The 24,824-nt window shown below is 33.6% G+C and overlaps 2 protein-coding genes across 6 annotated transcripts; both read right to left on the bottom strand.

Annotated features, from left to right (window-relative positions):
* Positions 1-2,428: 2,428 nt before the first annotated feature.
* On the bottom strand, positions 2,429-3,675 carry LOC131019376 (basic blue protein-like). The gene is made up of 2 exons (XM_057947914.1): positions 3,432-3,675; positions 2,429-2,695 (listed from the first exon to the last, which is right to left on the bottom strand). Exons 1-2 carry the CDS (start codon positions 3,601-3,603, stop codon positions 2,496-2,498), a joined length of 372 nt encoding a protein of 123 aa, XP_057803897.1. The 5' UTR covers positions 3,604-3,675; the 3' UTR covers positions 2,429-2,495.
* Positions 3,676-7,532: 3,857 nt separating this feature from the next.
* Positions 7,533-24,458, bottom strand: LOC131019374 (sterol 3-beta-glucosyltransferase UGT80B1-like). 5 transcript variants are annotated; one of them, XM_057947909.1, is made up of 15 exons: positions 24,290-24,458; positions 24,139-24,210; positions 21,453-21,546; positions 21,146-21,288; positions 19,249-19,319; positions 17,705-17,786; positions 17,272-17,376; positions 17,115-17,170; positions 16,737-16,771; positions 14,291-14,504; positions 13,477-13,692; positions 10,965-11,024; positions 10,569-10,608; positions 8,778-8,999; positions 7,533-7,782 (listed from the first exon to the last, which is right to left on the bottom strand). In XM_057947909.1, the coding sequence occupies exons 1-15, from the start codon at positions 24,356-24,358 to the stop codon at positions 7,726-7,728; spliced, it is 1,536 nt and encodes a 511-aa protein (XP_057803892.1). In that variant the 5' UTR covers positions 24,359-24,458; the 3' UTR covers positions 7,533-7,725. The 5 variants fall into 5 exon arrangements, with proteins under 5 accessions (XP_057803892.1, XP_057803896.1, XP_057803893.1 ...); XM_057947913.1 differs by having other exon boundaries at positions 13,477-13,603; positions 14,295-14,504; XM_057947910.1 differs by having other exon boundaries at positions 17,275-17,376.
* Between the last annotated feature and the right edge of the window lie 366 nt (positions 24,459-24,824).

The following is a 24,824-nucleotide window of genomic DNA, read 5'->3' as shown; positions in this document are numbered from 1 at the left end:
TAGAAAAAGAGATTATGTTAAAGCAAGTTCCCACATAAGAGGATATAACTATTCCTTTTGATCAGCTGTTATGTATTGTGAATCATAACAGACGCTTTGAGTGTTTGGGCATTGGATATCTTGGAGATTGACTTTATTTAGTAGGAGTAAAAGTATAATGTCTAGAAATAATATGTATTGAAACATATTACTTGATCACATTTAAGTCATTTGATTTCAGTAATGACATTATGCATTTATTTGATTGATTACTTTGATTGTTTGTTTTCATTCACTTAAATGTTTCCATGAGTTAATATTATTGCTAATTTAGTGAGAGGTTAGCAATAGAGTATAACTCTTGAAGCGCTCCAACTAAGGATCATCAAGATTGATATATTGATGATATGTTATAAATTGGCAAGCGATATGTATCACATTCTTAGAGAATGTAGTTGTTATCATGACTATGAGATATTTGATACTCGTGATAAATACATGGATACTTTAGAGAGTTCTGGCATACCCTACCAATATATTACTCCCTCCGCCCGCCAAGATTATGTCACAATTACTATATCGGGCGTCCGCCAAGATTATGTCACTTTCCTTTTAAGGCAATGGTCCCACCATCCTCTTTAATATTTTATCCTTACTAACACTCTTTATTTACAAAAAAATCACTCAAAATTCAATCTCAACCACTCATCTCATAAAGTAGTGGGACCCTTTCTTCACTACATCAAAATCATCACCAATTTTATTAAATCTCGTGTCCAAGCAAATTGCCATAATCTTGGCGGACGGAGGGAGTATTTATTTTAGTGTCTATGATTATTGGTGTGCTGAGATTGTGACAGTCCTTTGACATGAGGAAAATACTTATCTTACTTATTAAATGATATACTTTGACCAAGTACACTGCTTGCACTCCAACCGAAGGGGTAGATACAAGTTGTGTTGGGTATATAAGGATATAAGAGAATATGATAGTTGTGCTAAGATTAGAATTCATTCCTCGATTGACATTTCGAGAAGAACACTCATTTTCTCTATATCATTTTACCATTAAGTCACTGGCCAATGCAATTAATATGTTTGAACTTAAAAAAGTTGAACATGATCAATATAGGTCATTTAATAAAGATGAAATAAATTGATTGAGTTATTGGAAAGAAACAATGGCAAATTTTAGGCTCAATCGAGTGGTTTGTGAATAAAAGTATGTTACTATATCCTCACATAAATGTTTTTGTTTACATAGTCCACATAAACATTCTTCATATATCGAGTTTGCTACACAACGCAGTCTAGAATTTTGTGTAAAGTTTAATTAGATTATCGTCGTTAATGGAGACCTATAAGGTCACACTTTATGTGTATTGTTCATCCGCTCAAGGGTGCAAAGATAGTGCATGATGTTTGATCTAATGCTAGTCTAAGTGGGAAATTTAAAAATATATGGACTACATTCGGATATATTTGATAATATTATTTTGGGCTTTAGTTAATTAATAAATAGTTGGACTATTGGATTAATTAATGGGAAACAAAAGAAAGACACGGCCTGATTTACTTAGGGTAAAGAGGCGGCTACTACTTCTATAAGAATAGGAATATATTTCTTTTGTTAGTTATGTGAATTTACAGAAACACAAGAGAAAAAAATGCTTAGAGTACTATAGAATATAATAAGAGATTTTCAAGCTTTCGAAAATTGAATTGTGCACCAAAAATTGCTCTTGCATCAAATTTGCAATACGCATGGATATCATAGTAGTGGATTCAATTGCAGAATTTGCTACAAGATTTTTTTACTATGCAACAAGTAAGTTATTTTAACTTTAATATGTTTGTTATCTCTACACACAACTCAAAATTATATCTTGACTATTCTTTTCTCTAAATATCATGAGATAATATAAAAAAATTCCAATAATATCAATATAGATAACATATACTCCCCGTTTGTTTATTACAAGATAGACAATGAAGAATGCCTCCTATGATTATATTCTTAGGGGGCGTTTACTTTGCAGGATAAGTCTTGATAGATAAAAATAATAAGATTAATTACATGTTTACTTCGATGGATTTGAATTTTGGAATATCCCAAAATCCTTAATTATTTTTATCATTTAAATTAGTTTTATTTGATTTTTATTCTATTGAAATAATGGGATTGAAGATGCACATCTTATCAATCATGTGTAAACGCCCCTCTAGGGACTAGACACATTTTCTTTCAAACTAATAGGGAATTCCCAATGCCTATAAGCGAATTTTTATAGTATTATTTTAATGGTATCATCGAATCGTCTTTTCCTTTTTTTGTTGACCAACTAATCCGAATTCCACGATTTGCTTTATATTTCCGGTTTACTTGGATTTTGGTGGCCACTAATTATGCAAACTATCCCTCAAATCCCATGGAATCGACATAAAATCATAAGGAAAAGTAAAGTCGATTAATAGTTATTTAGTATTATTGCATCAAGTAGTGGATAATTGTATAATTAGGAAGCAGTGACAGCAACTTTCATTCCAGATTGGCAGTGGCCAGCAATGCTGCAAATGAAGAAACTCTGTCCCTTTTTAAGCTTGATCTGATCCTTCCCACTCTGATAAACTTTGGCGCTCGAAGGGGCGCTGCAACTATCGTAACTCTTCTTGTCCACCGCCACCATATTGTGGATCCCTGAATTGTAGTTGAATACTGTAACAAACCAAAAACATGCATCACTTGGTAAGACGTTTTCCCTCCCATCAATACTTCCAAAAAATATAAAACTTAAGTATAAATTAAGTATTCAACGTTTAATCGAATGTTAGTGGCGTCTTAGAATTAGACTCATCTTATGTATTAAAGATGTGATCATTATTAAGTTGATGTGAAACAAACGGAGTAGCTTTAACACGCCCCACACGTGTAGGTCGGTATAACTCATCGACAACTATTACATAAATGAATAAATCATCATTAAATTTTAGCATATTCTGATATCATATTAAAATTGGTAATATATTCTCTTTTAAATATATTGGTCATTTCTTACATTTAAAAGGCCTCATCAGGGGACCATTAGATTTAGGCTCTTCATATATAAAAGACAAGTCATTACTAAATTGATATCATATTAGAATTAGTCGCATCTTTTTTTAAAAGGTCTTAAAATTGGAATACTAGAATTGAGCTCAACCTAAGTCCATGTGAGACAGATAGAGTGGTTGTAACACGGCCTCACGTGCAAGTACCATATTATATAATTAGTCGCATCTTTTCTTAAAAGGTCTTATAAGTGAAAAGGATACTCCAAATTTACATACTGAAAGCGCAGGATCATGATCAAATCGACGTGTGGCAGATAGAATAACTTTAATTACCATAGTGTAACAAAATATTCAACGTTAACAAGAAACTATTATGTGTATATATTGTTGGTTTCGCGTACCAAGGGTATCACCGGCCTTAAAGCGCTTGCCTTTGGGCCAAGCATCGACGTTGAAGGTCCAGCCGCCGGCGCCGCCCACCACATACGTGGCGGCTTCCGCCACATGAGGCAGCATAAGCATACCCATTATCACCATAGCAACAACTATCGCACTGCCTCTTCCCTTAGCCATCTTCTTCTCTCTCTTACTCACTAGCTATATATGATGTGTGAACTAATTGTGTGGTGGCATTAATCAAACTGCCAATTGTTTGTATTTATAGACAAGGGAAATGATGGTATTGGCGCTTTGATGAGGGAGGGCCCACGTTTTCTTTTCTAAAGATAAAAGAGAAGAAAATAAAATCAGTCTAAGTAAATACCGCACTTAATTTCTTCTGCTTTAAATCATATCCCAGTCTTAAACTTTGTGTCATCCATAAATATAAACATCAAATATATTACTCCTTTGACTTTGGTGTCTAAGGAAACAACTTACCCTATGTAAAAATAACTTACATAGGACTAAAAATAACTCCTATGTAAATATAACTTACCCTATTTACTCCTTTTATTCATAATGTAAGTTGTAATATTACATTGTTAGAAATATTGAGACTTCACATCTTTTATTCATAATGATATATAAACTTTGTGTCATCAATAAATATAAACATCATATATATTACTCCTTTTACTTTTTATTTTCATAATGTAAGTTGTTTTTGTCATTTTTTAGTTATTTATATTTCAAGTGACGTATTGGTATATAATAACAAAGCTGTCCTCATTATATTTCATCACTATATGAGGCTTTTTTTATGTTTTCCACTAAATAATAATTGTGTCATCTATATTTTTATTAATTAGGATTAATTTGGGTATAAATTTTTTTATTAATAGGTGTGAGAAAGTCCAAAAGAAACTTACATTATGAAAAGGAGGGAGCAATACTTAATATTTTTAGAAATATTGAGACTTCACATCTTTGTTTGAGAGCTATGATATATTTAATTGAAATGTCTTCTATCGTACAAGGTATTTACAAATATTGTACTTCTTTCATTCCACGAAGCATGACCCAGTTTTCTTTTTGGTTTGTCCCACAAAGCTTGACCTGTTTCTAAAAATGACAAAAAATTTACCCTTTATTCACCTTTTCACTTTTTCACCTACCACACTTAACATACAAAATACCAATTTCTTAATTCTCGTGTCGAAAAGAACTGGATCATGCTTCATGGGACGGATGGAGTATAAAAATGAGATTTAGTACCTTTGGTGAGAACAAAGAACACGTACGTGCACCAAACATATAAAATTTATGAACAAGAGATGATAAAAATGAACAAATAAATATAATAAATGTATATGATTGAAAATCAACTAATGAGATTGTTCATGAGTTATATTTATTTGTTTTTTCTGATCAAATTTTATTCATGAAATATATGGGTTGTGCGATATTCTCACACTTCGCACATAAAAATATCGTCCTCACCTTACCTTTCTACCTATATATATAAGTTATGGCAAGGGGGTGAAATTATGATTGATTAATTTATTAATATATAATAAGATGGTGAAATGATGGTAGATTTTTTTTTTGTGGTAAAAGAAATAACACAAAACGAATAAAACATAATACTCCATCCATCTATCAAAATTGTAGGATGGTTTGAACGGTATGGGTTTTAATAAATGGTTGAAAGATAGATATAAAGTAAATCCACTAAAGTAAGGGGTGAGCATTCGGTTTTTGCTTCGATTGTTTGTTAAAACCAAACCAAATCAAATCAAACTGAATAAACAGAATCGAATAAACTAAAATTTTTAGAATTAAAATTGAACCAAATCGAAAAAAATTGAAAAAACTGAAAAAAAATTGAAAAAAAAAATTGAATATTAAGTAAAAAAAATTAAATTGTATTTAATATTAAAATTATATACATATATATATATATATACATGTTTTAATATCAAAATTAAAACATGTTTTATATATATATATATACACACATATATATATATATATTTAATATTAAATATATATACACACATATATATATATGTATATTTAATATTAAATATATATACATATATATATATATATTTTAATATTAAATATACATATATATGTATATATATACATGTTATATATATATATTATATAATATAATTCAGTCTCAGATTTGTTTGATTTTTATAGAGCCAAACCAAATCGAATCGAAAAATCAATTCTTTTGAAAAATAAAATCGAACCAAACCGAAAAATCCAAAAAACTGAATCATATTTCAATATTTCGGTTTGAATCGGTTCGGTTATTGAATTTCGATTATTTTGCTCATCCTTAACTAAAGTTGATTTTTAGACAATTAATACTTCCTCCGTCCCATTGAAGACGTGCCACTTTTTTCCGGCACGAAAATTAAGGAGAATGTGTAAATTAGGTAAAGTTGTATGGCTCACACAATTTCAAGAGTAAAATATTGACTTTTATGGAAATGAGTCATCTTTTTTTTTTAGGGAGAAATGAGTCATCTTTAGTAGAATAACCCAAAATAAAAAAACGAACCATCTTTAATGGGACGGAGGGAGTAAATATTTTGTAAGATAAGTTTTTTTGTAAATATTGAATGTGAAAGAGATCGAAAATATAAGGATATACTACCTCGTCCAGAAAAGAACTTTATACTTTTCTTTTTTGGAACGTCCACAAAAGAATTTCTACCTATTATTGGGCTATACCCCACCACTTATAAATATCTAGTTTATCCTTACTTTTCACATTTTCACCACTCATAATACTAATTAAAACACATTTTTACCATTCTCAATACAATCAACAATTTTTTTCACTCCCAATACATTCAACAATTTTTTTCTTAAAACTCGTAGTATTATTTTCTTCTAAATTTTTTTTTTATGAACGAAGGAAGACAACTCTAGGGAAGATAGCTGTAAGAGCCAAGGAGGGATTTTAAGACAGGAATTTGTGAGTAAACCCCCCTCCCCCAACTTATGAAGGGAAATTGAACAATGAGAGAAGAGACGAGCGTGTCCTTTGTGCTCGTAGACAACTTAGGTGGGAGTGGGATGGTTCCAAATGAATTTGCTCCACCATGTTTGAGGCCTCAGCTTCTTCATCACAACAGACTCACCGATTTAGTCTATTCATAAAATAGTAGTAATATATTTTGAATTATATGTTCCTTCTAAAAGGACTTGCGCAGTGTGTTTCCAAATAAACAAAATAAGCACTCCCTCCCTCTGTCCCTACAAATTATGGTCTAAAAGAAATAATACAAATTTTAAGAAAAAATATATAATTATATTTTGAGTGGAGATTAGTCTCACGCTTAGTTATAAGTAGTGAGTAGGAAAGTTTGATGGCCATTTTCAAATAAGAAATTCAGAAACATATCGATATAGTAATAAAACCTCAATTTTTTTGTGATAAAAGGAGTATACTATATTGTCTTATATTGCTTTATAAAAAAATAATAGTATTAAACCATCATAAATATATCATAAACTCTTGTCACCAGCAGCAAACCAACCATTTATATCACAAGAAAACTAGAAGTAATTGCACCATGTGACATGGTTTTATAGTCAATATTTTTCCAGAACTGACATACCGTACAGTTTGCCCACCATGTGTCTTCGTAATTTAATTATGCAATAAATTTTTGGAACCAACCCACTACGAGTGGTAAGTGAGGACATTAATCATTTTCTTCACTAGCTTTGGACTTGTGAGGATGCGTTTTTGACTCTTTCGGTGAGAGACTAGACTTTTGCCTACTACGTGCTTTTTTACCCAAACATTTAGTCTTAAATTCATGCTAAAACATAATTAAACTTTAGCACCAACCATCTTTATTAAGGTGTCTTCTCTTTCACGAAAAAGTAATTATCTTTCACTCTTTTTTGCCTTTTTTACATATTATATACACTACACACTTTTCCTTTATCACAATGGTTTTTTTTTTCTAAGGCAAGCCTTCTCCCTTCCTTTCACTTCAATTGTATTAATATTATTGTGAAATATTGATATAATAACATTAGCATAAGAGGTATGATTAGTGTGTTAAACTTATTTTCCATCCTAAAAAGTATAGGCAACCACCAAAATGTCTCATGATAAATTATCATCCTGTTTGTAACTTTTTTGTTAGGTTCATGAATACAAAAATAAAACATTAAAACGAAATTGAGTTACACGGCATATCACTATAATATGGTCACATACAATATATGCAGAAACCCACCTTAATCTACAGAAATTAAGCTACAAAACTAAAGGCGGCATCATTTTGCACCGATAATTTCTTCTTTAATTATTCGCAAAGCTGTCGAAACACCATCCTGAGTAGTTGAAATAATCGAATAAGTCAATTCTCATCCTTCCACAATTTTTTGCAGGCAGGATCAGACGCAGGAAAATAGTTTAAGAAGAGCAAAAATTAAAAACTCCCGACAATAAAGGGGAGTTAAATTCGACAATTTTTGGCGAAATAATATACTCCCTCCGTCCCACGAATCATGACACGTTTGGTTTCGGCACGAGAATTAAGGAATTGTAGATTAGTGTTTTAAGTGTGTAGTTAATAAAGTATAAAAGTGATAAAGTAGGGAGAGAAGGTGATAAAAGTGATAAAGTAGGAGAGAGAAAATAATAAAAGTGATAAAGTAGGAGAGAGAAGTTACCTTATTTGAAAATGTGTTAAGATTCGTGGGACGGCCCAAAAAGAAAAATGTGTCAAGATTCGTGGGACGGAGAGAGTACTATATATATAGAGAGATATATGAGGTTGATATCTATATTTCCACCATTTACTTGAGAGAGTAACTCATACTATAGGGACAAATATCAAAATTTCCACCATTTATCTGATTTTTGTGAAGATTATCAGTGAATCATGTTCAAATTAATATAGCAAAGGAAAGAGATTGGTAGACCCACACATGACACTTTGTGGATGAGGGAAACTTCATTGCATGAGGCTAAACAATGAACGTTATCGGTTTATGCCCGCAACCCCACTTGCTATTGCACCAACCAACATGCTCTCTTGGTCCCCGAATAAGTGTCCTATTCACCCCCCTCCCCCCCGCAACAAACAAACTTATCGCATCATTTATGATGTCCTATTTTAGAATAAAAAAAATGATGTCAAAATTTTCTGTTTTACCCTTGTACTCAATGCAAATTCTTTAGTTGGTTTAATTTTTCATGCAATCATTGAGGATAATGAAGAGTAAATTTACCCACTTTCTTAGTATAAGGCTTTTTACTGGAAGGGACACTTATTTGGGGACGGAAGGGAGTATGCTCTAGTAGGCTAAATAATGCACATTACCTCAGTGGAAATTCTATCAGCAATCTCTTTTGCGCGCGATTTGACTTGAGGAGACAATGCATTGTTCATTGCCTGAACGAGCACATTCGCAGCTCCTAATATGCAGTTATCATCGTCTTTATCCGGGAGCACGCAAGTAGCGTTCAGGGGCTCCGAGGCAACACCAAGCCAAAACATTCTCTCCGCCCAATAAAATTGATCTAGAATAAACGGGCAGATAACCTGTTACAACACATCAATGAGTTTTCAGAAAAGAAGGTGATTTTCTGTGGAGCAAAGCAGCTAAACTCAACAAATATGTGAAGATTAAGCATTGCATATGAAGAACCAAAAGACTTCAGCAGAAAACAAAGACCTACCTACAGAGGCCTCTTAGAACGATCAACAATGTATAAATACAACAATAAGATCAGCTTAGAGGGTGTTTTTCTGAGCTTATAAGCTCTATAGAAGTACTTGGCAAAATAAGCTTCTAAACAACTTATAAGCTGTGAAAGCTCCAAAGAAAATAAGTTCATAATCTTATAAGAAACTTTAAAAAAATAACCGTCCTAGAATTTGTTATTTTCAACAAATGCCCTTTCAGTTTCATCTTTCTTCAATTTCCTCTCTCTAACATGGACTTCCTCTCTCTAACTCGCAATCCTCTCACTTTGACAACTTATAACTTCTCAAGACATTAAGTATTATAAGCTGTCCGAGCTCTCTGAAATAAGCAACTCGAAGCAAACTCCATGGCTAAAATATTTAATGGAGTTAGCAACTTAATTACAGTAATTATTTGAGCAAATTCTAAAAGTCATTCTGTCATTACTACTTGCTCAGCATAAAGAAGTCATTCTGTAAGTTCCTGCAGTTTACAGTATAGCAAAAACAAATAAAGTTAAAAGTGTTATTAATGGCAAACTCTAGCTATTTAAATCTATTCTTTTTTATGCTTTTTGTGTGATTTGAAATAGTGATCGATTGCTGATTTGAAAGTAGAAGTATGCCCATGATCATAAATAGAAAGGGGCCTTAAAAAGTTATTATGTGCACAATGATTTTGTCTTGGACCATGAAAAGGTCCAACCATAGCCATAAAAGTTACCCTTGTGAATGTCCCACAGCACATAATAAGATATATTTGAAACTGTTAGCACAAAGGTTATGATTAGAATTGTATGTAGTGTGATTTGATTAAAATAGTCCTAGGAGAGAGTGACATGGGTTTTAATAAAACAGATTGAGTATATTGAAAGTGGAGAAAGGGTCTTACCTTAAGGGTGGTTACCTTAAGGGTGGTAACAATGATATTAATGGTATTGTGAGGAAAAAAAGGGTCCACCATGTGGTAGAATAAGTGAATAAGAAAAAATTGAGGGTGATATACATAAACGGAATATGACTATTTTAATGGACGTCCCAAAAAGGAAAATTAGGACTATTTTCAAGGACGGAGGGAGTATAATGGATATAGTATATTAAGTTATCCAATTAAATAAAGTGAAATATTAATTAAGTTTAAGCTGCTTTTACATTTATGAAGTAAAAAAACTAGTGGTGCTTAACTTGGTGCTTTATTAATTTTGTATCATTATCAGGAGTTACATTACTTGCAGGTCCAGGCCAAGTATATTTATTGTATTTTGAAAGAAGTCATGACTTACTATTGTGTTGATTTGAAATTTATCAACTTAAAAGGACTTTTATAATTTAGTAATGTTAGTGAGGCTGTGCATTACAAAACCATAAAAGCAAAGAATAAAAGAAGAAGTAAAACAAAGCCAAGATCAATTGTAAAACACAAACCTGAGGAACTCCAGCATGCAGAGCAGCAGCGGTTGTCCCACTGACATAAGTGGTCACAATAAAAGATTAGAAACAAATTATACTCTCAGGAAGTATTTACTTTTGAGGATTAGCCTAGATAGATAAAAATAGTATAGGCTAATCCAGTGTTCACTAAGATAGATTGAAACTTTGGAATATCTCAAGACCCTTGATAGTTTCTATCATTTGAGCTAATTTTGCTTGATTCATATGATCAATATCCCATTGAAAGGGTAGGATTGGAGAAATCCTAGTAATGAGGATAAAAAATACTAAATCATGTATCTTATCAATAATAAAAATTAAACACCCCCTCAATATTTGCACAATAGTAATAATCTTGGAAGAGAAGCAAAATCAACAAAGAAATATCACCTTCCACCATGATGGATAACAGCAGCACATTTGGGAAATAGCAAGTTGTATGGTATTTCACTGTTCATAAGAAGTAATGGTCATCAGCTTAATAAAGCATTTAAATAGCCCAAGGAAAGAATAAAAAGGAAAGCAAGAAAGTCTGCAGTATAAGAGTCGCGTAATAAAGCTCTCTGAACAAAGATATAAGAGATCAACAATACCAATCTATGAATCCAAAAACTCACACAGATTTGACGTCTAGAAGTCAAACAAACTCCTAACACAGAATTCCTTCATCTAAACTACAAGTCCATTATTATCCTCAGAGCAAAACTTATTATTTCATAATGCTAAAATTTTAGATGTAACATTTTGTCAAGCATCCGAACTTACATTGATCTAGATTTATAGTCAACAAAATATTCAAGACGTGAAAAGTATTCCAAGCATCCCAAACTGTTCACGTGTGTCATGCCAAAGACTAGGAGTGAGAAGCAAGGCTCTCATGCCATAGACTTTGCTCGCAATGACTTTAACATTTTCCCTTGCTTTGTGAAAATGATTAAACCAAGTTGATATAAGAATCTAGTATATATATTCTTATAGAGATTATGATAGTCTGAAGGAGACATCCCATGAAGGATATCACTATCACTCCATCTGAAATGTAACATTCTTCTCTGCATTTCCATCACAATTCAAAGTAACTGGTGATATGATTTCATACTACCTATATAACTTTTCTTTACAATTTTCGTGTGGATGGATCCTAAGCAAATTTATATGGTTTTCATGTTTTATAGGTCTTAATCTAGTTGAGGCATTGTTGAATGAAGGATGAAAACCATAGTCACAGACACAGTAGCAAAGAGAGACGATGGTCACGGCCCCTGCAGTGAAATTCTCAAAGAAGGTTTAGACCTTGCAAGGGCAACAGTCCCTCATCACATGGCTACAGCTCAACAGCTCTTGATAGCATTTGATAAAAAAGAATATGAAATAAAAGAAGAGTCTCAAACAACTTAAAGAAGGCAAGTATATTTAGAATATTTTGTCATTCTTTTAATGAACTTTTATGATAACCAATGTTATTGAAGGCGGATGGCGGTCCATGGCGGTCAGGCCTCAAAACCGCTATAAGGATATGGCGGGTGCCATGGCGGGTTATGGCAGACGCATGGTGGATTAATAAATTAATAATATATATAATTATATATTTGCAAATTATGAAATTAAAAGATGCAAAATGCATAATATCGTAGAAAACTTGATATCCTAGGTTCAAACATAACACAAATTCCTAAGTTCAAAGTTCAAACATAACAAAATGCAATAATAAGTTCAAGGCCAACTTCAAGCATAAGACATAGATAGATAATAATGTCTAATAACTAATAAGAAATAAAATGTTAGTCTTCCTCATCAACATCCACATAGTCAACTTCTTCATCATCATTCAAAGGAGCAAACCCTTCTTCCTCTTCTCCTTCGGAGGTTGCCGGACGTCGCCGGTGCAGTGGGTCGCCGGTGCTATGGCGAATTTCAGAGGAGGCGCACGGTTTGAGAGGCTGCTGCAATATTTTCTACTTCTAAGTTAGAAACCCTAATTTTTTAACCTAATTTAACTCAGTCAAAGGGTCAAAGGGTCGGGTCAACGGGTTGACCCACCCATAAAACAGGTCATGGGTCAAAATTCCGCCATAACCGCCATGGCGCCATGGATATGGCGGCCGCCATAACCCGCCATGGCAAAACTGCCATGTCATAACATTTTCATGGCTATTTGCTTGGAAACCGCCACCGCCATCCGCCATTTCCCCGCCATGACGGAAATTTGACAACACTATTGATAACCAAACGTTCGGGTTTATTGCGGACGTGCAAAGAGCAAGAGCAGCAGCATGCAGCGTGCTAGTTTAATTATTTTCATGTTATGATGATAGAGGAGAACTGAGTAAACCTTCGCAGGTGTATACTCGGCGCAAGTAGCTGACAGAAACAAGCAAGAATTAGAGTGGGATTAAGATTAGAATGATTAGTTTTCTTGAGTTGCTATTCTATAAGTTGATATTTTTATTAGTGATTAGGATTAGGATTAGGATTAGGAATACGCTTTCCTGTGGACCATAGGAGTTTATTGCTTATTTAAATTAGATTTCAGTAAGTTAGGGTTTCATTATTATTGTTGATCGTTTTTAATGAATAGCAGTTTGGCTGTGGCCGGATTATTTCTTGGGAACTTTATGTGAGGTGTATATTCAATTTCAATATATTCAGTAATTCGTGTATTCACTATAAAATTTGTCCAAACTGCCATCCATTTCATCATGACTTGGGAACATGACATAAACTGATAAAACCTAAAATTTCTTAACATTATGCCAACTTTATCTATTTTTGAGAGAGATGATATATATACCATTAAATTAATAACTTGTACCATTCAGCTAGTAGAATTATAAAGTGCAACAAAAACAAAAAATATTCTGGCAAGCAAGAATGTCATTTCGAGGCATTGATGAGTACTCACCCGGAAAAGCAAAATAGTCGGCCGTCAAATAGGCTGATCTGGATTTCACTAGATTGCATTTGCTCTGAGGCTGATGGTGGTGTCTGAGCAAGTAATTTGATTGCAATATCTAAAGGTCCATAGCCAGCTGAGAACAAAATGATTCTATGACTTGAAATACATAGAAGATTCCTAAGGACCCGTAAGAAAATTTGAGGACTTCGGAAGTAACCCATGCTGCAGGAAAGAAACTCCGTAGAATGAAATAAATCGCCAAATGTATGATAGATGTGTACTATCAACTTAGTCAATAGCGTGTACAATGCATTCCAAGTACCTCTCTCAATGATAAAAAAAAAACTAATCATTATCTTAAGGTCAGATTACACCTTCAACCTCACAAGTTATGAATTTAGCAGTTTAGACCTATGATGGAATAAATTTCAAGTGTGGTTGTTCTACTGATGAGGCATCTCTTATTTCCAAAAGTTAGCAGCTATAACTCTTGATAAAACAAACCATAAGTCAAGTGGTTACTAAAAAATCCAGAAGACACGGTTTCTTAATTCTAAATAAACAATTAACATCAAGCTCATGGATTTTACCACAAAAATCATTATAAGTACCTGAATTATAACTCCCTAACTTTATGTCAGTTGAGATACATCATTTCTTTTAAACATAACATGTAAACCTTTTCTCTCTAACTTAATAGTGCTAACAGATACAGCTAGATATATAAAGAAGAGATTGAACTATGCATGGGATTTGTAACTTAATGCCACCAATAGATAATCGAGAAATGAACAAATTAGCATCTAAGTTACAGACTCACCTACCAACAGAACTAAGACTTATGAAAATAAGATGCCCTACTGAAGAATCCAGGAAAGACTTTAATTTTGCATGACTCGGACACCAATTTTCTCCATCATTCAATTGCCTACAGGAAATCAAAGATGAGATTTCTGCACATCTGGCACAAGAGAACTGCCATTCAGCAGGGAGAGTCCAAAAGCCACAAACCCGAACTGCAGATGGCCAGTAACCTATGATGGTGCAAGAATATGTCACTCCAATAACAAGAATAACAAATAAAAATAAAGATGGAAGATTAGAATGGGAGTCTAGTATGGACACCTTAGTGTTTAGTAAGATCAATAACAATATCATGTGACATTGGAATTAGTAGACAAAACATGGGAACAAGATACAAGCTAAAATTGAGTCATTAAACTAAGATTATTACTGTCAATTTCTCCTGATCATTTCTTCAGATTTCTTATCTTGTTACTGGGTGGGGCCGGGTGCGTGGGGTGTAGAGGGCGGCCGACAGGGTGGAGGAAGGGTAGTCAATTCATGTGACCATGATGGTTCCATATGGACATCATAACAACACGACACATAAGCCCGGATAGGGTCGTAATAAATCAAACTACTCAGATCTCGACTCAACAAAACATTGTTTAAGCTCGTTTAGTGAAGCTCATTAATTTAATGAGTCAAGTTTGAGCTTGATATTACTCAAATCGTTAGCTCGTAAGCAAGCTCATCAAGTAAGCTAGCTTGACTTCATAAAATTACTAATTTGATGCAACTTATATTTTTGTACTTATATTATTGATAAGTATATTAACTATATAACTAACTTTTCTACATACGAAAATAAAGGATAATAGTAAATAAATTAAATTTTTAAGAAGAAAATTTATTTTAAAAGAAAAATAATGAATAATTTTGGAAATCCCTTTAACTCTGTTAAACTCGTGAGCCTCCAATGTGTTAAGTAAATTAAGCTCAAGCTTGACTCGACAATAAATGAGACAAGTTTGAGCTTGCAATACTTGGCTCAACTCGACTAGGATTACACCCCCAATCCTGGATGAAAAACTGACATGGTAAGAGCTGTTGGTACATGATAGACCGTGGCTTCTGCTTTCTTTTGTTTTTCTTTTTTTTAATTGAGTCAGTTATTTATTCTTAGTATTTCTTGTCAGGTAGTTTGGGCTAAAGGCCTGTATGTTTGCATACGCTTTTAGGGTTAGGGTTTCCTTTTTCCCTATTTAATAGGCATAACATAGTTGGAGTCGATCATGTAGATCATAGTATTGTTTTAGGGACAGTTATGGTTGTAGGCCTCGGTGAGGAGTTTCCATTAGTTTCTATCGTTTATTATTTCCATTCAGTTCACATTCACTCCACCTTTACTCTATCAGTTAACGAAAGTGATCAAAGTTGACACAACACAATAATGTCACCATAAAATATAAAACACAAATTTCTTAAACAATGTAATAATATATGTTAATACATGATATGGAACAAATCAAGAAACTATAAACACAATTTTTAGTTAGAAATCTAATTTTATCATTTTGTGTCTTTGTCCAGAATTGCCAGAAAAGTGCTCGATAGAGATGGAAGCAAATTGATGGCTCCAATTCCCCTTTAAGGTCTGCTCGTTCTCAAAACACGAATACAATGAAATTGAAGAGGAAAGGAAAGATTGGAGAGAAAACTAGGAAAACATAAGATACAAAGAGAAGAACGTGGAAAATCTGAGAGAGAGAGATGCAATAATTTGTCTGCCAAAAAATCTGCCTAATGTCCTTGATCTCCACTATTTATGCAGTTCATTAAAGAGATTAGATGGATCTTGAAACAATGTTGCATCGCTCCTTATTATAAAAATGCATTAGTCCAAAAACGTTTTCTATTTTCTTTAGCTTAGTTGCTAGTTGCTCCAATGCATGACAAAGGTCACTATTTAGCAGTTAGAAACTGTTATAGTAGGAAATAATCACTTCTACTGCAAAACCATTAATAGAAGTCTTGCTGGCTATCTTGACCGTATCAGACTGCATGTTTCAGGTTTGATCTAACCAGAATTCTTTCCTCCAAATCAGTCATATTCCATGCATCACCATAATCTAGTAGAGCTTCATTGATTTAGGTTCTCACATGTAGTCAATTCATATATGCGGAAATCATAAGCATGCATATGAATTTGAAGACTTTTTAATGACTTCTACCTCATGGCTCCTAGATAGCTGGCAATGCATGCATCAAGATAATTATAATGAAAGCGATCAATTTAGTGGTTTTTAAACAGGAGGAAATGCATACACGGTGGTGCTTCATAATAGATGCGATCAATGATTAATAAGACAGTTATTTGCACAGCAGAATGTCCAGAAACTAACACAGCAATAGAATTCTTCAAGGCAGAGAAACTGTTACTTTTGTAACAATGAAACAACAGAAACTTATTAGAAAATTACCAGGGCATTCAACAACTTCTTGACTAAAGCCGTACCTGTCAATCCAAAATGGGGAAGAGTCAGGGATCTCCAGAGCCAAGCCCAACTATAGGTATTTATGAAATAACATAACAAAGTCTTGCAAAGAAATTATAGTGAAACATGAGCATATCAGCTCTTCAAACATCCCCATTTAGAAATAAATGCGAAATGAGTCAATTGTTGCTGTTTATTCTCATTGACATATCTGCAAAAGCATATTCTCGAGCTCATTCCTGCTCAGCTGGAAAACTAAAGAAAATTAGAAAAGCAATCAAATACTAAAGATCTAACATTTGTTAGTGTTATGATCCCTGAGAGCATATCAACACAGATCATTGGTGGAACAAAATTTCTTACAGTAGCAGAGGAGATGAAGGTCTATCATGCCATGTTGGTAGGTCAGTTACAGGATCCTGGGTTACATCAGATGGTAATTAAATTAGTTAGAAAACATTAGTCTTATTCCATATACATAGATCATTTATTACATGAGGTTTTCAATGGCTCTACTAACTACCGTAAAAGGCAAGAAGCTTAACTTCAGATCCAGGCTTCTCCACTTCCCCCAATCTTCAGTGAAAAGTGGCCACATCCAATGCATGACATCTTCCCACCCAATCTACAATAAAAAGGTAGGGCAAAAGAAAGTAAGAAACACAAAATAAAATAAATAAAATAAGTAGACATATTCTGGTGAATTGTAGCGATGCTCCACTTATAATCTGTTGAAAGGTGAAAGGATTACATTATGCCAAGTTGACAATGATAAGAGCAGAAGATCAATTATTCAGGTAAAATTAAAAAAGCTAGTTTTAATTGGAATCCACATATGAAGATTGTAAAATTAAAAAAGCTAGTTTTAATTGGAATCCACATGTGAAGATTGTAAAACACATTGCAGTACAACAAAACTAAAACCATGAGGCTGAAAAAAGTATGATACATACCTTACCAGTCGGAGCTTCTCGAAGATATTTGTATAGAAGAGGAAGTTCGGTCCTAAACTGGCGTTCAAAAGAAGTGGGTGCACTGCCGTTTATAAAAGGAAAAGTCAATCATAAAGTTACTGGAACTCTTCTCTTTGATAAGATGCAGGAGTAGCCAAAAATCAAGTATATAGAAACCTAACATCAGACAATTATATAGTAGCAGAAGAGTCGAGTGTATATATATCAAAAAAGAGAAACATGCATGACTCTAGAAACAAGAAATAAAATACAAAAATAAAGCATTTATGCATAGGTTAAATGTATGTCACTTTGTGTTGAGTTTGTATATTGAAAGCAAGACGTTTTAACTTTTATGCTTATATACAATGATCTCAATTTGACAATTTATTCTCATATCTGAATTGTTTACCATCACACAATGTTGTGAAAAGCTTAAGGCGGTTTGAGGCGTAAGCCTCACACCGAGAACAAAAAAAAAATCATAAATAACACCATATAGCAATAAAAAATATATAAATCATGGGTTTATAAGTCTTAAAATAATTAAAATAAAAGCTGAAATATCTCAAAAATACCGAATTCTCCAATGTGTCAAATATTTAAAATTTGAACTTTTTCAATATGTTAGTTAGGATTAGAATATAATTATTTTGAATGGGACCACTTTAACATAAAAATTGTTGCTGTGTGCATGGGCTTTTGAAATTAAAAAAAGATACTTTTATAAAGTGGCTTTGACAATTGCGGCTATGACTTTCTTCACCGCCTTATAGCAGCCGCAAGCACCACCTTACCGCCTTACAGCCTCAAGGCGCCACCTCAAGCAAAAAAAGTGTATATTATTAAATTAGCAATAAAAGCGTAAAATTTGAGTGGTGCGCTTTTCACAACACTGACTTCACATACATAAGCCCATTTATCTCAATATGTTATAGGTCATATGGTGTGTTGTAGATCACAAAAGATCATGTGATTGGTTAATCTCATGAGATATATACCTGCTTCACAGCAGCTGAAACAACTTGAGGATGAATTGTTGGCTTAGGCTGTAGCATAAATGGTTAAGAAGTATTTTTGGTTACTTGTTTATGCTAGTACATCTATTTACGATTGAAATGATCAAATTGAGACATGTTCTTCTATTCTGACTGTTGTGAAGAACCAAGGTCTCGATGACTCGACATAACTCAAACCTTAATAAGGTGACCACGGGTGAGAGTTCACAGCAGTATCTTGGGTGATAGCAGTTCTCATGACACTTGAACCTAACTTAAACCTTAATGATAACTCAATAGACACCGTATATTGGGTCACCGCAGTTCTTACACGACACTTGATTACCTGCATTAGGCTATCATATCTGATTAGGATGATAACATCCCTTAAGAAGCTCAAACAACAATTTTTAATAGTCTAACGATTTCGAATGTCAGGTTTAAATCCTAACAGAATTTTATATTCCTTCAAACCCAACATACATCTTTAATTGACTCCAAGCACATAAAAAGTTAATGGTTGAAATTTTGACAAAAAGATTATACCTGTATGGAACAACATAAGGAGCAGCAACAACACATCGGACACAAAAAAGTTCTGCAAGACTCCAACCTTCCTGTGAACAAGCAAACAATACGAGAACTCCAATTATAACTGCATTCATACTATAGACAACTAATTGATTCTCAAGCACCAAAAAGAATTTGAACATTGGTTTTTTATCTTTTGCTTGAACTAACTCATTTGACAACATTATAGTTATTGTTTTATAAGAAGTCACTTGATAGAACTATCTCCTCTCACTAATTTAGTGATTTGACAAGTCCACAGCTTGCCAAAACTTGAAGTTCAGCCAGCTAGATTGATTTTGCTCACTTCTTATTAACTTCTATTACTAAATTTAAGGAAAAGCATAATCATCAGAATATCAGCCATAATACAATTACAAAACTAAAGAACGTGAAGCCTTCTTCAAATTAAGATCTTGCCTAACTCTTACGTGTATTTTTTGCACAAACGATCATAAGCACAACCAAGTTCCTTACTTAAGAGACCCAACACTGATGTCCTGATACACACACACACACAGAGGTACCGTTGAGAATGTTAAATGTGTTGAGAATTGAGAATGCGTGTGAACACGCGGAAAAAATCAATAATTTTTATGAATAGGCATTTTGGTTGGTGTTCAAATCCTGAAGGGGCGCAATTTTCACCATATTAACTGGATACGTTTATTCATCAATTATATTGATTTATTCGTTATTCTCATTTCTCACGAAAAATAAAATTCTCAATGGAACTACACCATATATATATAGAGAGAGAAGATATAATGACTGCATAACAAAATTTAATCAATTAGATAAAAATTTTGCTCCCTCCAAGATTCAAACCCGGGTAAAAATTTTATGCACTATTATACTGCAGCAGCTTATGCAATACTCCCTCCGTCCGTCAAGATTATGTAAAATTGCTTGGGCACAAGATTTAATAAAATTGGTAATGATTTTGATGTAGTGGAGAAAGGATCCCACCACTTTATGAGATGTGTGATTGAGATTGAATTTGGGGTGGATTTTTTGTAAATGAAGAGTGTTAGTAAAGATAAAATATTAAAGAGAATTGTGGGACCATTGCCTTAAAAGGAAAGTGACATAATCTTGGCGGAAGCCCGATATAGTAATTTTTACATAATCTTGGCGGACGGAGGGAGTACTATACACTGGCTTATGCAATCATTCTCATTTTTCACGAAAGATAGCATTCTCCGTATAACCCATCCCTATATATATAGGGTTAGGTTCAAGTGAGAACCACATCTTTTCGTGAGAACTGCGAACCAATGAACAAACTCATAAAATACATGAACAAGAGATAGTCAAGTCGCAAACAATTATAATACATAAAATACATGAACAAGAGATGGTCGGATCTTCTATACATGTTATATTTAACTGTTCACGATCTGACACTCTCATGTTCATGTATTTTATGTGTGTGTTCATTGATAGACCGTGACACTTCTGTATTTATTTTCTTTTTTAATTGAGTCAGTTATTTATTCTTAGTATTTCTTGTCAGGAAGTTTGGGCTAAAGGCATGTAACGTTTGCATGGACTTTTAGGGTTAGGGTTTCCTTTTTCCCTATTTAATAGGTGTATCATAGTTGGAGTCGATCATGTTGATTATAGTATTGTTTTTAGGGACAGTTATTGGTGACTCTGTAGGCCTCGGTGAGGAGTTTCCGTTAATTTCTATCATTTATAATATTTCCGTTCAGTTCTGGTTCCCCCTCCCCCTTTACGCTATCATTCATGGTTCTTAGTTTTCACGAAATTATGTGGTTCTCACTTGATCCTTTACCTATATATATATATATATATATATATATATATATATATATCATACAGAATGCTCAGAATTTTTCACGGAAGTTACCAGGGCAAAGAAATTTATGACGATAAGATCACCATCCATTACTGGGTCTTCTCCGTATATCCTTTCAACGACTGAAACACATTCTTGTTTGTGTTTTCTTGTAATCTCTTTCTTTTGTAGAAGAAAAGACGTATCGACAGGACCTGTAAAATAGATTAAATTTTAGACAAGAGCATATAGCAAAGCACGCCAATTTAGAAGACTGCCATATTTATAGAGTGAAACATGGATGTCCACCCTTTTAACACATAGGGCCATATCTTTGGAGAATGTGGCGACAAAGAAAAAAGACACTGGGTAAAGAGACCTCCAGGATCATGGTCTTGATGGAAAGACAAAACAGGTGGTGAAGAAATTGGGAAGTATGAAATTCGCTTTGCTCCCAAGTGAACTTTCAGGTTCTACAAGTCAGAGAAATGAACAATTATGATAACAACAAACAAAACTGTCAATGCTAATGGAACACTTCAATTCAATTCTTAAAAGTGTGATGTGAGAATGATGCTTTAAAATATTTAAACTAAACTGTTAATTTAACTTCAGGAGAACAATTTTTAAGTATACAACAAATGGTTGGCATGAATAGGCTTTGGACTTCCCATCCCCAAAGGAATTCCCTGTTCATGAACTATGGGATCTACAATACCTTCCTTACCCACCCACAGTTTTAACCATACCCAACAATCTAGAGTAGGCTTAAGAATAATTTTTTCTGACAAATTTAGACTCATGAATACCTAATGTTGGCATAGCTATCATCCTAAGTCCTAAACTTAATAAGAGGGTCTAATAAAACTAAACAACAGCATAAAAATCTATTGTCAATTACATGTCTTCTTCCTAGCCACCATTTGACAAGAACATAAACTGGTTCATTCCTTTTTTACCACAAATTCATCAATTCAGCTTTATCAATATAATACATTAACTATCTGTTAATTTGATTTTTCTAATTAAGATTCGCTTTTATCCTTAGTTATGAAATTTGACGCCTCTTCTTTTTACTATTGATTTAGTACTGAATAGGATTGCAAACTTTTCATTCTTTGATTCCTCAATGTCATGGTCATAAGTTGTTTTTCTGCTGAAAAGCTTTCAATAATGTAGACTCGTAGTTAAGAGTTAATATAGTTTTGTTTTGCATCCACTAATTATACATGTATAATTTCAGCAAATTTACTCTAGGAAGAAACCATAATTACATAGTAAACTACCTAAAATATATACAATCTATAACACTCCCTCTTAAGCTGCGTCGATATTACTCATGGCTAGCTTACTAACTATGTTAATTGCCTTTGTGAAAACGTTTCCCAATTGATCCCCAGATATCTCATACGTCTTGAAGAAATCAAACCTTTTTGAATTTTTCCACAAACAAAGTAATAGTTGACCGAGTTAGATGCAATGTGAAAGGCAGCTTGGTTATCACACTATGTTTGGTTCATAGCTCTATATACAACTCTCTGCTTGAAAGTGAAAATACACTATGTTTCATGCTTTTCCATGGAATCATGTTATCTCCAATAAAAACACACTATGCCAAAGTGGACCTTCGATCTTTGATCCTGTGTTGTAGGTAGAAACTGATTTGTGTATAATGTAGGGTAAAGGAACCCATATATATACACATAGATTACCTGTTGCACAAGAAAAGATATACCTAAAACATCCACCTGTAACCAAGGAAATAAGAAACCTAATCTGTAATACTCCGACACAAACTAAACTATACACAGACATGATAATACTTACACTCCCCCTCAAATTGGGTTGTACAAGTTATGGAGAGCGGACTTTCTAATCAACGAATCAAAGTGTGGCTTGATGTGTTCCTTCGTCAAGCTGGGGTTGGTACATATGTCTCCACCTTCAAGTTTTTCCTTGATGAAGTTACGATCTATCTCTACATGTTTAGTTTGTTCATGTTGTACAAGTCATAGGTCCTTTAAATGGCAGTCTAAGTTCAACCATATTTTCCTCTACCATATCAATTACAAATTCCATTCACCATTGGACGGAATTCAAGTTCAGCACTACTCCAACCTACCATATTCTGTCTTTTACTTTGTCATGTGACGAAATTGCCCCATACATAAGAAGTTAAGAACAATATCCAGAAGTGGACTGCCTGTCAGTTACAAACCCTACCAAGTCGCATCAGTATAGAATTATATGTCCTTTAGGTGAACAATAATCCCCTTCCACATGATCCTTTCAGATATCTGATTATTCTGTTAACAGCTTCCAAATGATCCTTAGTTGGAGAATGCATAACTGACTATACTACAAGGGCTAACTAGTTTGTATGAATATATCAGGGTCCACAATGTTTAGCATGTTGCACTCAAAACCTTCAGTTTGCCAAGAAACTCGCATACACACCCTTGGCAGCTGAAAAGATGGGAAACCAATACTGGCTGGTCCAGTATTGTAGTTGATGAGGCTATATTCTTTTTTTGATGAAATCAATAGTTTGGATTTGATTAATCAGCTATAAGCCTATTAGTTCTGGATCAAACTCTTAGCTCAGTGGTTAGTGGCTTGTTAAAATAGCCTTTCTAGGTGATTGGGAAGTCATCACTTGGCTATAAGTGCAACTTCTTATCACAGGATCAAAAGGCACCAACTATACCACAGTTTGAGAGACTAACTTACTACAATAATAAAAATATAATTAGGAAACACACATTTCATACAAAGTGATGTCATTTCAGCATAGATAAGTCTGGCAGCTGAGGACAATACCATTTTGATCCCTTGCTTTGAAGATCAATTCGTCAGTTACAGATTCTCTTAGTTCAAAAAACACAGGCCATTGTATTTTCAATTTTTTAGAATTGGCGATTTGATATTGTAAACCTTATATACTAACAATTCCAAACAAATGTGTATATGCTTTTTCTATACAAGTTTAAACAGAAGCAACAGATTTCGATAGATTCATCAAACTTAACTGCAAAACAAAAGCACTAGCAGTAAATGTGGCCAACCTGGTGCGCGGAATGAGTTACGAATGCGACCTGATACTGCTTTTGATCGGAAGCGAAAGCTGCAGCAATAGCCTAAGAAGGGAAACAATCGTAAAGAAGGCGGTGATATTTAGAGCAAGGGTAGGAAGAGGAGAAGAAATTAGAGTGTTACAGCAATGGGATAAACGTCGCCTTTTGTACCAAATGCCATAAACACGACGATTGGGTTCGTCCTCATCATACTTTCCCATCAGTCCATAGCACCGACCTTTTCTGTTTGTGGGTGAATCCTACTCATTATTATTGTGCTGCCACTTAAAAACATTTCATTTATTTCCTCAAAATTAGTCCCTCCCACCCATTTATTTAAGTGGAAATACTTATAAGAATTGATACACCCCATTGCCAATTTAATTTATTCCTACACTATATGCCAAATAATATTAAAATATTATTTTTGTGTAAGTTCAAAATTTTGAAGTACAAATTTTGTACATTAACATCTATTTCACCAACCTACTAACACAAGCATAAATTCCCATAAATTTCTGAATACAATTGCGGCTCTTTCTCTTAGGGTTTCCACAGTGAAGTACTTCCTCCGTCCCAACTTAAATGGTGCGTATTTCTTTTTGAGCTGTTCCAACTAAAATGATGCGTTTTTATTTTTAGTAATAATTTTACACTTTAAACAATATGGTCTCACA

The sequence above is a fragment of the Salvia miltiorrhiza genome, chromosome 4 (genome assembly GCF_028751815.1).
Source record: "Salvia miltiorrhiza cultivar Shanhuang (shh) chromosome 4, IMPLAD_Smil_shh, whole genome shotgun sequence".
NCBI classification, from domain to species: domain Eukaryota; kingdom Viridiplantae; phylum Streptophyta; class Magnoliopsida; order Lamiales; family Lamiaceae; genus Salvia; species Salvia miltiorrhiza.
Note: the sequence above shows the minus strand (reverse complement) of the source record. Positions and strands in the feature narration are given on the sequence as shown.